The sequence below is a fragment of the Felis catus genome, chromosome C1 (genome assembly GCF_018350175.1).
Source record: "Felis catus isolate Fca126 chromosome C1, F.catus_Fca126_mat1.0, whole genome shotgun sequence".
Classification (NCBI taxonomy): domain Eukaryota; kingdom Metazoa; phylum Chordata; class Mammalia; order Carnivora; family Felidae; genus Felis; species Felis catus.
In genome coordinates this window covers 102,853,234-102,866,514 of record NC_058375.1, presented here as the reverse complement: position 1 = coordinate 102,866,514, position 13,281 = coordinate 102,853,234, and the positions used below count along the sequence as shown (strand labels likewise).

The window sequence follows — 13,281 nt, the reverse complement described above, 5'->3', positions numbered from 1 at the left end:
AAGGTTCCTTAGTGAAATTAAATTTGATACTTACCTAATGAGGACCTGGCTATACTGGTATCCCCTTTGGCAGTCAATGAAATGCCATCATCCTTGGAGGGTATATGCACGGAACCCTAAAAATTGGAAGAGTCAGGGGATTTAGGAAAGTGCGGGAACCGTGATCACAATGACAAGGACTTGGAAAGGTATTAAAATGATCAAACTTCTGCCTCCCACACAAAAAGGAAAGGCAGTTGGCATCAACATCTACACAAGTACATAGTTCTTACTTGATCAGTCTGATCTCCAAGATGGGGGCTGCTGGAGGTAACTTCAGTGGGTTGGTTAGAGATCAGTGCTTGGGACACCATGAAGTCTTTCCCTCCTAAATACTGGCGCAGGGCCTGCAATTCTGAATTTCTTTCCATTAGGGCCTGTACCATCTTCTCTGCAGAGGCCTGGTAAGGAAATCACATGGAACATTAGAAAACAAAATTCACGTTATGACGTTATTCATTTAAAGCCAGTTATTTATCAAAAGCCAGTGGGGCCCTTCAAAATAGTTTCCTTGCTTTCAGTTTATAGCGAAAAACACAGCTGAACATTGGAAAACCTGAACTGAAGTCATCTATTACAGACAGCACAGTCTGAAATGGGTTCTGCCAGAACTCTATCAGGCTAAGGTGAGAAGATTCTGGTTGAGGTGGACCAGAGTAGATGTCCTTCACTCTGGGACACATGTGCCTTTGGCCTGGATGTCCTCTACCCAAACGTTCACTTGCTTTGCTCCAATTACATCTTTGCCTATTGCTACCTTCTCTGACTGGCCTCCTCTGCATATCCTATCTAAGACAGTGATCTTTTCTCTACTCCTGATTCTCCTCATCCTGCTAAGTGTTTTACAACACACTTACCATTATCTGATAGATCTGTTTATTGTCTCTCCCCCAACTGGATGTCCTAAGGGCAGGTTCTAGGTTTTCTTCAGCACTGAATCACAAGCACCCAGAACAGTGTCTGGCACACAGCAGGCACTCAATACGTATTTATCCAATGAATCAATTACATAGAGACATTTTTATCAGACCATACAATCTGGAGAATCTGAACCTCCAAACCACTGAACACGGTTTTGTTTAATTTCAAATCCCAATTTTCTAAGACAGATGATGGCACATTAAGGAAAAGGATCTAGAACATTATTCATGACCTTTACCACATTAAAAGTGTGCATTTAGGGGTGCCTGGGTGGCTCAGTCAGTTAAGTGTCTGACTTTGCTCAGGTCACGATCTTGCGGTTTGTGAGTCTGAGCCCTGCGCTGGGCTCTGTGCCCACAGCTCAGAGCCTGGAGCCTGCTTCAGATTCTGTGTCTCCCTCCCTCTCTGCACCCCCCTCATGCTCTGTCTCAAAAATAAATACACGCTAAAAAAAAATTTTTTTTAAAAAGTCTGCATTTAATCAGAAAATCTGGAAATAATAAACTAAGACTAAAATTACTGGGGGTATAAGGTGATGAATCAGAACTATATTAGCTGTCTCAGCACCAACTGTTTCTGAGGACAATAACTACTGTTTTAAATGAGAAGCAGAGCTCTTGTCATAATCTCTAAGGGAAATAAAAGAATAACCTTACAATTTTGGTAAGATTCGGGCCCTTTAGGGATTGGGACATAACCATCTAGATGCTAACAGTACATTATTAATTCACCTTAATAAATATCTATGGAAATTATTATGGAAAAAAGCATAAGTAACACACAAAATCTCTTGGGTCATATATATGATCTGGCTTTGAATTCTTTCTCTAGTAGTGTTGTTGTCGGCAATGGTCCTCCAAGTGGGGCCCATGGACTAGCAGCATCACCATCACCTGAAAGCTTGTAAGAAATGCAAATTCTTAAGTACTATCTATCTCTCCTAGTTTCTGTCCCCAGGAGTGAGCATGGGAATCTATGTTTCTAAAAAGCTATCCAGGCAATTTCTCCTGCATGTAAAATTTAAGAAGCAGATCTAGGAGAATACAACCCTTTTTCTTTTTCTGGAGTTAAAATGATCGTTTGTAATTTCACAGTTACCTCCTAGCTTCCATTATTTTACTCTCAGCAGCATACAGTACTTCTGAGGTGTACTAATTCTTTCAAATTACAAAGGGTTAAAAAGAAAACTCACACAAAGACTTTTGTTAGCCTCCTGCCAGACTTAAATGATTCACAGTGATTCCGTTAGGTCTACTCCAGAAGCAATTTCTACATCTCATTTAATAGGAAGGAAATGTATAATCACTTCAGGGGGCCTGAGAATTAGAGAAGGAATAGAACTATCTCAAGATATAAGGAAGCATTAGAGAATGCTATGGTCAAATGATAAGAATCTGGTGCCCCCTAAAGCTGTCTGGGGGGATTCGAACGACTGGTCCCTAAAATGCAGCTCACCTCTCTAGCCTTGAGGAGGAAGATATCTGCGAATAAGAATTGCCTTTTGAAAAATTGTGTACCAGTATTTTAAGATCATCCCATATTATTATAAGATTATTTCTTCTCATCAAGACCTTTAAAAAAAACCCAGTCTGTTTTCCTCTTAAGAGAATTCAGTTTTTATAAGAATTAAGAAAAAATATGTGAAGTTTAAGTTTTCCCATACCTTGGCTGGAAACAGAAAATATCACTGAAGTTTTTTTTTTAAAGGTTTTTTTTGTTTTGTTTTAGAGAGCGAGTGAGCGAGTGGGGGAGAGGGGAAGAGAGAGAGAGAGAGAGAGAGAGAGAGAGAGAGAGAGAGAGAGAGACAGAGAGAATCTTAATCAGGCTACACACTCAGTGCAGAGCTCAATCCTATGACCCTGGGATCATGACCTGAGCCAAAATCAAGAGTCAGATGCTCAACTGACTGAGTCACCCAGGCGCCCCCAAAATATCATCAAGTTTTGATAATTTAGAATCAAAACCATAACACTCCAGAACCCCGTATGTGAAAATTATCAGAATATCAAGGAAAAGAAAATGTACATAATGAAGTTAATGGGTATGTGTATTGTTTAGGCAGCCTTCTAAATACAAAGTGCTCTAAAAATATCGCACGTTTTGGTGACTGATATGAAACTATAGTGTAGGTAACAGACTGAAGAAAAAAATCCTCACGAATGGAGTATAAAATGACACACACACACACACACACACACACGATGATGTTCAAAAGCTTCCTATTCATAGTCTGTAAATGCACCCATGCTGTTCTGGTCTGTGTGTTGGTCCTTACTTGGCTCTCCTGCTCTCTGGTGCTCATAGACTGAAGCAGGCCTTGAATCTCTACTTCATGTTCCACTGCTTGCTTGTTTCGATCACTTAGAAGTTCCTGCAGCAGCCTTTCCTTTCTCTGCAGACGCTGGCACAGCTCCTCGGCAATCTCACTCTGTCCTGGTCCGAGTTTGCAGAGCAGCGTTGAGCTAAGATCCTAACACAAAAGGGACGGTGTAAGTTTTGGAGGAAAGAATGCCCTCTACTACATATCAAAGGGTTTATTCTTTAAAAATCTATTATAGAAGAAAGAGCTATGGGATTCTGGAGAGCAAGTATCCTGTTTTACTCACTTTTGTTTCTCCAGATCCAGCACAGGCCCAGCTCACAAAAGACTGTAAACACGTGCTCAGTGAATGAACACGAACAATATAGAAAAATACTTGCAACGGCAACTTATTGTTTTCTGAAGTAAGCCCTTTCCCTATTTGCTCAGAGTCCATAATAATTAACCCTAGATAAAGATAAATGGACACTTAGTTCATTTTTATTTATTTTCTCCCCAGTATAACTTATATGGGGGAAACACAAAACCATAGGCTAAAAAAGACTAATGAGCCTATGTTAGCATGGTGACGAAGTTCCTCCTTCCATACTGAGAGGGAGCACATGGTGGTTAAAACTGCCTAGGCTGCTTCCTGGGTCTGTCAGTTACTATGTTACTTTGGATAAGTCTCATCTCAGAAGCCTGTCTCCTGGTCTGTAAAAGAGGAGTAATGATATATATACCTCATAGACTTGTAAAGATTCAATGAGTTAGCATTCATTAAGCAATTAACACAGTGCCTAACAAACATGAGCACTTTAACTAAAAAAGGTCAGCTCTCACATTAAAGGTGGATGTTTCTGTTCTCATCAATTCTCACATGACTTGAGAAAGATAATTGTCACCTTGAGTTTATAGGTGCAGGAAAAAAAAGTCCCAGGGAAAGCCAATGACTCGCCCAGGCACAGAATAGAATTCGAGACTTGGGTCACTAGCCTCCCAGACCTCAAGAGTCCTAATCCAAGACAGATTATCACTAAACCAACTGCCTTCAAGTAACTAAAGTCTTGCCTCCACTTCTTTGTTCCTGTCATGTAGAGATGTCTGTAACTGCTGAACGATACTTTCTTGTTCCTTCTGCCAATGGCTAAATTTGGTTTCCATTTCTTCTTTCAGCCACTGGAGATTTTGACAGGTAGCAGATAAGTGTTCTACTTCCAGGCCTTTGGCCCTGAGGAGACTCTCCATACTCTGCAGTAACAAAGAAAGCAACTGTAAGTGAAAGGGCACCCCACACTCCTCAGGATAAACAAGAAACTTGATCCACCTTGAAATGTCTCCTAAATTGAGATTTTTTTTGCAATAGGAGAAACTTTAGTATCTAATGTAACGATGCCATACTAATATATGTATATATATTTTTTTGGTTTGGGAAACTCTCATCTAATTTTTAGAGAAATAAATACAATGTGTATGATAAATGAAGTAGTTCTGAGGAAGCAGGTTATGCTACAGAGGAAGTGAAGGACTTCTTTAAGAAGTGGCAGATGGTCAAATGTATAAACTCTAAAATACATACACAAGAAGAGCCCACAGGAAATATTACTAAGCAAGTGTTCTGACCGTGGCTATAGAAGGACATGTATATAATATTAGAGAGAAAACAACAGTATAACAGTTGTACCCTGGCAATGCTTATGTAAAAAGTGTACAGATATTGACAAGAATTAGAAATAAATCAGAAGTATGTCTAGTCGCCATGCCTGCGTGGCTCAGTTCGTTAAGGGTCCGACTTCAGCTCAGGTCATGATCTCACGGTTAGTGAGTTTGAGCCCTGCATGGGGCTCTGCACTAACAGTGCAGAGCCTGCTTAGGATTCTCTGTCTCCCTCTCTCTGCCCCTCCCCCTCTTGTGAGCCCTCTCTCTCTCTCAAAAATAAATACATTAAAAAGATATTAAAGAAAAAAAAGATGTCTAGAAATCTATATTCACTGCTTCCTCCTGCAAAGTTCACAGTAGACTAACACTTCTCACTTCCTAATCTATAATGGTGGAATGATTACTGTTTTTTTTTTGTATTTTTTTCTTATAAAGCAAATACGTTGGTTTTCAGAAAATGACAGAAGGAGTTGATGCTTCAGGTTTAGAAATCCAAGTGGGACAGAGATACCAAGTCATGGCAGATTGTGCTCTTACCTGCATGGTAGCTTCATTAGAGGAAAGAACACCACGCAGTCTCTCTAAGTCATGATCTCGCTCTCGCACAGCGAGACGGAGTTGACGCAGTTCTTTTTCTTTTTCTTCCAGAGTGGAGAACTTTTCATCTATAGCCCGCTGCAAGGAGAGGAAGGATCCTAAAGCCCCTTCAGATTCACTACTGTGATCACACTCATTCATTAAGATTCCAAACACAGGGCACCTGGGTGGCTCAATCAGTTGAGCATCCGACTCTGGCTCAGGTCATGGTCTCACAGTTTGTGAGTTCGAGCACCACGCCAGACTCTGTGCTGACAGCTCAGAGGCTGGAGCCTGCTTTGGATTCTGTGTCTCCCTCTCTCTGTCCCTCCCCAACTTGTGCTGTCTCTCTCAAAAATAAACATTGAAAAAAATTAAAAATTAAAAAATAAAAATAAAGGAAGGAAAAACCAACTTCAAAAAGCAAATTAAGTAGACCCATATTCATACAGTACCTGAGTAAATGGAATAATCCACAGTGCCATAAACAAAATTAAGGTGCATACCTCCAGAGCAACATCTCTATCTTGTATTCGCTGCCGAAGTTTCTCAAGCAACATTTCATTTGCTTCAAGGGTTTTGTCGGACTTATCTCGATACTGCAAGAGCTCCCGAAATTCCTGATGAGACCAAAAAATGTTTTCCTTTATTCATTTGTCCATTACACACCAAATTCCAACATTTTGCCAACGAATTTGTTGTTTAGGATAAAAAACAAAATGTGACCACTCTCAAAGAAAACACAGGTTAGCTGAGATGACAGGCATATAAATCGTTAACTATTCCACATCATATATATATGTGTATAGACACATACATGTGTATAGGTGTGTATTTGTATAAATGTATATACGTGTGTCTGTATTTGTGTGCAGCTACAGGATGCACTGTCCACATCTGCCTGAAGGTGTCACTAAAGATCTCACAAAACAGATTACGTTTGCTTTGAATCTTAAAGGACTAGGAATTTCAGGTGGAGGTATTTCTATCAGAGAAAAAATGTAGGCACAATATGTGCACACTATGAAAAAATTGTATGATGAGCAAAATGTAAGGGATTCGATGGGACTGAAGCTTAGAGCAGGTGGCACTGTCTTTACTGTTCCATATTTTCCCTAAAACATTCATTTTATCATCTAAGTAACTAGACATTCGTATACAGACCTACTACACTGAGAGCAGCGGTCATATCTTCTCTGTCTTCCTAGCACCTCACATAGTATCTGGTTCACAGAGGTGTTTAATAAATATTTGCTGAATGTTTATTGCTTAAGACTTTCGGGTCTATATTTATTATTTCCTACACTTGCTGGGTAGCACTGGTGGTTCATGAATTGTACCTTCTATTTATTTTGAATCCTCCCAGTTCCTATCTCTCAGTGTTCTACATGTAACAGGTACTAGACACAGGCAGGTGGCCTAACATCTTGAAATTACATGGACAGAAATTTCAGAGCTCTGTGAGCCCAGTTTTAGTTGAAATCATTGTGTAGACTCACCTGAAGCAGCTGTTCCTTGTGACTCAGACTATGGTTTAGGTGCTGAATGTGCTGCTCCCGGGTTCTAATCTCATTGTATTTTTCAGCCTCCAGGGTACGAAGCTGTTGGCTCTTACTCTGCAATTCTCCTTGAAGCTGCTGCAAGGCTTTTCGTAATTCCTGAATTACAGATTCAGATTCCCTTTTTTAAACAATCTAAAATTTTCACATGGTCAGTACATACGAAGACCTTAAAACTTCCAAGGGATATAGAATAAAACATAAAGTAGAAAAAAGTGCCATTCTTAACTAGACATGTATCAACCAGGATATGGGAAATGATAACTGCGAATGGAGGTAAGATGTAAATTTCATATTATACTTCGGTATACTTACTTTCTAGTTTAAAAATGATAGATCTATGTAACTACTTACGCAGAACTCTGTCCCGCTGTGAACCTGGATCCTTTACAATAAGCTCAAGGACAGAATATTTCTACCATCCTTTTAAATCTTAAAAAAAAAAAACCACACACACACACAAAAACTGGGGCACTAGGTGGTTCAGTCAGTTGAGCATCCGACTCTTGATTTCAACTCAGGTCATGATTCCAGGGTCATGGGATCAAGCCCCATCCCATCAGGCTCTGTGCTGAGTGTGGAGCCTGCTTAAGATTCTCTCTTTCCCTCTGCTCCTCTCCACCCCCTACCTCTCTCTCTCTCTCTCTCAAAAAAGGGGGGGGGGTAGGAGAGGGGCCTGGGTGGCTCAGTCGGTTAGGTGTCCGACTTCGGCTCAGGTCATGATCTCACGGTTCGTGGGTTCAAGCCCCATGTTGGGCTCTGTGCTGACAGCTCAGAGCCTGGAGCCTGCTTCGGACTCTGTGTCTTCCTCTCTCTGCTCCTCCCCTGCTCGCACTCTGTCTCTCTCTCTCTCTCAAAAAATAAATAAACATTAAAAAAAATTTTTTTTAAATCAATAGCATATGCTCTAACCTAACAAGATAAAGGAACCACTTATGAATTATAAAAAAAAAAAAAAAAAGAAGTGGTTAATTGTACGTGCCACTCCTTGGACGTTGGTTGCTGCTTCCCACAATTCTGTCTTGGTAACCTTTCCCCATCCTTCAGGAATAACCTTAGCTGCCTTCATGGACCTTACCCAGACTCGCTTCCTCAGCCCTTCCTGTATATTCCTTTAGGACCCAAACATACCTCCTTTGCCTCATTTCAGTCTTTACCACACTAAAATTCTGTTTCTGTGACTGTCTCATACTACACTACAAGTAACTGAACAGGAAAGAGCCTGTGATATTCACACTTGCATTTCCAGAACCCAGCCTGATGTCTGGCACATGGCATGAGGGCAACAAATGTTGAGCTGAATTAACTAGATCAAGTGAGTGACTCAAGGGTTCAACACAAACTGTCCTAATGAAAAGTTATTATCAGGGCCAAGTCAGCACTTCTGGCCACAAAATGATTACTGATTTACCTGGTTATGTTTCCAAGAAGCCTCCTTCTGCTGTTCTCTCTCATGGGCTGCAGCCTCTACAAACTGCACACATCGTTTGGCATCCACGAGTTGGCGTTCTTTCTGGCGTATGACCCTTTGGAGTTTCTGTATTTCGAGCTGGCTACAGAACAAGGCACTCTGAAGGTCAAGCAGAGCCACCTGCTGCTGAGCTGGGGAAGCACCCTCGGAGCTCTGAAAAGAGAGTAAAAAGCAGAATCACAAGGAGGGCAAGCCCTGAGCAGCGAAGAAGACCAACAAAATTAAGACTGCCACCAAAAATGGCAAGTCCTCAACAGGAGCCTCGCCTCCTGTCCTACGTCTGACCCTCACGTACATGAAGTTGTCCAAGCTGGCTTTGGTGCAGCATTTCTCGAAGCTTTGCCATTGTGTCATTTTGACCTTCAATCACCTGGTACAACTCCTCGGTCTGAAAATGAGACAGGGAGTACCAAGCATGTTAGTAAACTAAAAATAAATTCCATTATCTTGCCTGTATAGATTTTAGAAATACCAATTTTGATTGTACTCCAGTTTTTCTAGGCTAAGATCTGTCAGTCTGATGATCTGTTTCTATAAAATACAGAGTATGTGTCTACCTTGATGGAACAAATCACTTCCTCAGAGGTCCCCAACTGCCAAATATTCACCTCATTTTCCCTGCTTTTCAGAGTTTCCTTGAGGCTTTGAATTGTACCATCTTGCTTCTGAGATGACTCCTGAGCTGACTTCAGTTCACAGCTCGTTTCATTCAGTTTCTCCTGAAGAATCTGAATTCAGAAAAGAAAATGATTTCTTTTAACCTCAGATGCAACCAGAAAGTCTTTGCTCAAATCTAGGTTTAAAGGATTTCCTAGAGAATATTACCTTGTTATTTTTTTCCCCCACAGAAAGTAACCATTAAAGTCCTAGGTCAATCATCAAGACAAAGTAGCAGATAATATGAAATTCTTCAATACTCAATTGCTTCAATTCTTCTGCACTGTGCACTTAGAACCTTCTCTGTGATGGGCAGCTGTAATGGCCACCTGTCTACATGAGTCACTGTGGATCCTCTACACAAAGACCAAGGAGTTCTGCTATCTAGGACAGGACAGAACACTACAGGGGTACACGAGGCCAGAAGCTCACTATCCAAATTGTGGGAACTGTTACAATTTTCTCCTAAATAAGGGTTAGAATCCTTGGGCTATAAAGGGATGAGAAGTTAAGCTAAAATCAAAAGCACAAACCTCTTGTCTCGGTGCCTTCCACAGGTAAAGACTACATTCAAGCCTTTTTTTTTTTTTTTTAACTTTTTATGTTTATTTTTGAGAGAGAGAGAGAGAGCGCACGAGCCAGTGTGCATGAGCATGGGAGGGGCAGAGAGAGAGGGAGACTCAGGATCTGAAGCAGGCTGCAGGTTCTGAGCTGTCAGCACAGAGCCTGATGTGGGACTTGAGCCCACGAACCATGAGATTATGACCCGAGCCGAAGTCGGACACTCAACCGACTGAGCCACCCAGGCACCCCAAGAACTACACTTTTAATCAAATATTCCTTAGAGCGCCCAGGTGCCCGGGTGGTTCAATCAGTTAAGCATCTGAGTCTTGATTTTGGCTCAGGTCATGGTCTCAAAGTTCCCAAGATCAAGCCCCAAGTTGGGCTCTGCACTGACAGCACAGAACCTGCTTGGCATTTTCTCTCTCTCCCTCTCTCTGCCCCTCCTCCATTCGCACTCTCTCTCAAAAGAAAGAAACTTAAAAAAAAAAAAAAAAAAAAACAGCACACAAAACCAAAAAAAGTCCCTTAGAACAACAGGAATACACAGTATCCATCTTCCAAGTCCTACTCAGGGCCTGGATTGATCATACCTTGTTGGTGGCCTCTGTTTGCTGGATTTTTTCCTGGAGTTCTGCCAAGTGGGAATCAGATACAGACTGCGGAGTTATAATGGTCTCATCCGAATTCAGCTTCTGTTGTTTGTGTAACTCTTCAGTCATGGGCTAGAAAGAAGCAGCAAGACAAGAATTTGAGTTAAATGTAGCCAATAGTACATTTTATCTTCAACTGCTTCCAGCATCTTTTGGCAGAGGCTTAGAAAACCGAACGTGTTGCATGGATTTAGCAGTATAAATTCCTAAAGACAATCCTGTTCCTTATTGAGAGGACTGGTTTACTTAGCCCCAGCTCCTCCCCCTATCTTTCCCTATGAACTCATGCAAACACTACAGAGTCAGTTAAAACAGATAATTTAGAGTTCAAAGGGAAGATTAAAAAAAGAAAATGTTTATGATGACCAAATACTCACTTTATCCTATTTCCAATCAGGGAATTCAGTAAGCAAACCTATACCATCCGTAAGAAAGGAAAGGTCTATTTCAACAGTCTTTCTTATAATATGCTTGTTCACATTACTGGAAAAAATGGACAGATTTTGAATATAGATTATCCATATCATATACATATCGATACTAAATTTCCTAAATTTGGTAATTGATATATTTTTTTAAACATTTAATTATTCATTTTTGAGAGAGAGACAGAGTACGAGTGGGGGAAGGGCAGAGAGAGAGAGAGAAGGAGACACAGAATCCGAAGCAGGCTCAAGGATCTGAGCTGTCAGCACAGAGCCTGACATGGGGCTTGGACTCACGAACCGTGAGATCATGACCTGAGCCGAAGTCAGACACTTAACCAACTGAGCCACCCAGGTGCCCCTAAATTTGGTAATTATACTGTAGTTATGTAAGAGATGTTCTTGCCTTTAGGAAACATGCATACTTAGTATAAAAACTCATAATATCTGCAACTAATTCTCAGATGGTTCAGGAATAAAAAAATAATGTGTCTATACAGGCAGTGGGAATGAAACAGCAAATGTAGCAAAATATTAGCAAATGGTGAATCTGGATAAATTAACAATTGGTGAATCTGGGAGTTCTTTGTATTTCTCTTATGACTTCTCTATAAATTTGAAGTTATTTCAAAAAAGAGTAAAAATAAAACTAAAAATAAATTTGAAAATCCACCGTGGTCTGGAAAGGAGGTATGTTTAATAGGAATACCAATTCACCAAAAAGATTCAGGAGAAAAAAAACCCATATATTGTTTATATGATGTGATAATAAATCAGACTAAGATAAACTTATAGAACTGTATCTAATATTCATTATGAGCTAAAGGTACTAAAATAAAACTGTAGGAATTCATTGTGGCACTAAACCCATCTCCTCTCTCCCTGACCCTTCCCTTCCCACTCCCTACACACCCCCACTCCAATGAGAAAAAATATATACCCATTAGGAAGAGAAAAAGGCAACTGCTGTTCATTTTCCCTTTCCCTCACACTTTTAAACTTTGACTACCATTTTCTAGGCAGTGGGGTTAGAGCTTAATTTCAATCTGTTCCTGCCAGCAACTGACTGGAAGTATAAAGATTTCAGAAAAAAAAACACAAAAAACCACACACAAAAAAAACCCAGTTTTTTATTCTTCTAATGCTATTTACCAATTTTTAAAAACATCTCTTAAGTACCATAATATATAAAGCACTATGGGAGTTGGGAATATAATAAAGGAACAAGGAAATACACAAAATCGCAGACAGTGACAGGCCTTATGCTTTAAAACAGAAAAGCATGGTAAAGCGGTGAAGTTACTCAAAGTTGGTTGAGCAGTTACTTTACATTGGTTAAGGGGAGATCTGCAGGATAAAAAGCCAGTCCTTGAAAGAGCTACAAAACAATCTAGGCAGCAGAAACAGCTAATGGAAACGACCTAGAGAGGCTAGAAGCCTGAGACAGAAAGGTCTATGTGGCTAGGGTAGCACTTTCACATAGAAATATGAGTGAGCCGTGTATATAAGTTAAATTTTTGTAGTAAACTTCGTTGACTGCAGTAAAAAATAAATAGGTGAACTTAATTTCAATACAATATTTTATGAGCCCATATATCTGATCAAAAGAAATTATCATAGTCATGTGTTCAATATAAAAGCTATCAACAAGGTATTTTACTTCCTTTCATACCACGTCTCTGAAATCAGGGGTGTCCTTTACTCACAGCATATCTCAATTCAGAGCAGCCACATTTCAAGTGCTCAACAGCCACATAAGGCTAGTGGCTACGTAGCCGGCTAGCACAGGGCTAAGTGTAATGAGCAGAGGACAGGAATACATGATGAAGAGGAAAGGGAAAGCAGAGGCCAGGTATAGAACTTCTACTGCAGGGTTAAGGAAGCTGGATTTCATTCTCGTTGAAATGAGAATGGACTGCACTGTTTTTAACAGAAAAGTAATCCAATCGTATTTGTATTTTAAAAAGCTGCTTCTGGGGTGAATGCACTGGGGAGCACCAGTAGGGACAGGGAGACCAGATAGGAGGCTGTTTCTGTTGTGTAGGTGAAAGAGAATAGCGGCCTATAGTGGCAGTTAGAGAGGGGAAGAGAAATGGATGTATTTAGATGTGTTTTGAAAGGAGAGTCAACAGGACTGGAAGGAAGGAGAGGGACAAGGAGAATCGAAGGATAATGACTCCTAGAAAAACTGAGATATTTGTTGTTGTGGGTATAACAGGGAGCTTTGCCCTGAGGTGCTGTGAATTAGGTCACACCCTGGGAGAGGTAACTATGTGAACAGATATTCACAATTCTAACTGATAAATAAGTAATTTTATCATTTATTTAATGATAAAACATTCTCTACAAAACCTGGCTCCTCAGTTCCGCAGGGCAAAGAAACTATACAAACTAACCATGTGGTCTAATCCCATTTTACATGGAGACTTAGAGCAGGTAAGTAACGTCCGAAGTTACACAG

At 40.4% G+C, this 13,281-nt stretch overlaps 1 protein-coding gene across 25 annotated transcripts in view; it reads right to left on the bottom strand.

Annotated features, from left to right (window-relative positions):
- LOC101093537 (phosphodiesterase 4D interacting protein) overlaps positions 1-13,281 on the bottom strand; it is a 220,093-nt gene that overhangs the window by 62,027 nt on the left and 144,785 nt on the right. For all 25 annotated transcript variants that reach the window (XM_023259046.2, XM_023259051.2, XM_023259048.2 and 22 more), the window contains 11 exons: positions 10,336-10,467; positions 9,133-9,252; positions 8,820-8,912; positions 8,465-8,677; positions 6,994-7,152; positions 6,001-6,114; positions 5,456-5,593; positions 4,331-4,510; positions 3,236-3,430; positions 273-440; positions 35-116 (listed from right to left, as the gene is read on the bottom strand). In XM_023259046.2, coding sequence (XP_023114814.2) covers positions 35-116; positions 273-440; positions 3,236-3,430; positions 4,331-4,510; positions 5,456-5,593; positions 6,001-6,114; positions 6,994-7,152; positions 8,465-8,677; positions 8,820-8,912; positions 9,133-9,252; positions 10,336-10,467 — 1,594 coding nt within the window. The remainder of the gene's footprint in view (positions 1-34; positions 117-272; positions 441-3,235; positions 3,431-4,330; positions 4,511-5,455; positions 5,594-6,000; positions 6,115-6,993; positions 7,153-8,464; positions 8,678-8,819; positions 8,913-9,132; positions 9,253-10,335; positions 10,468-13,281) is intronic.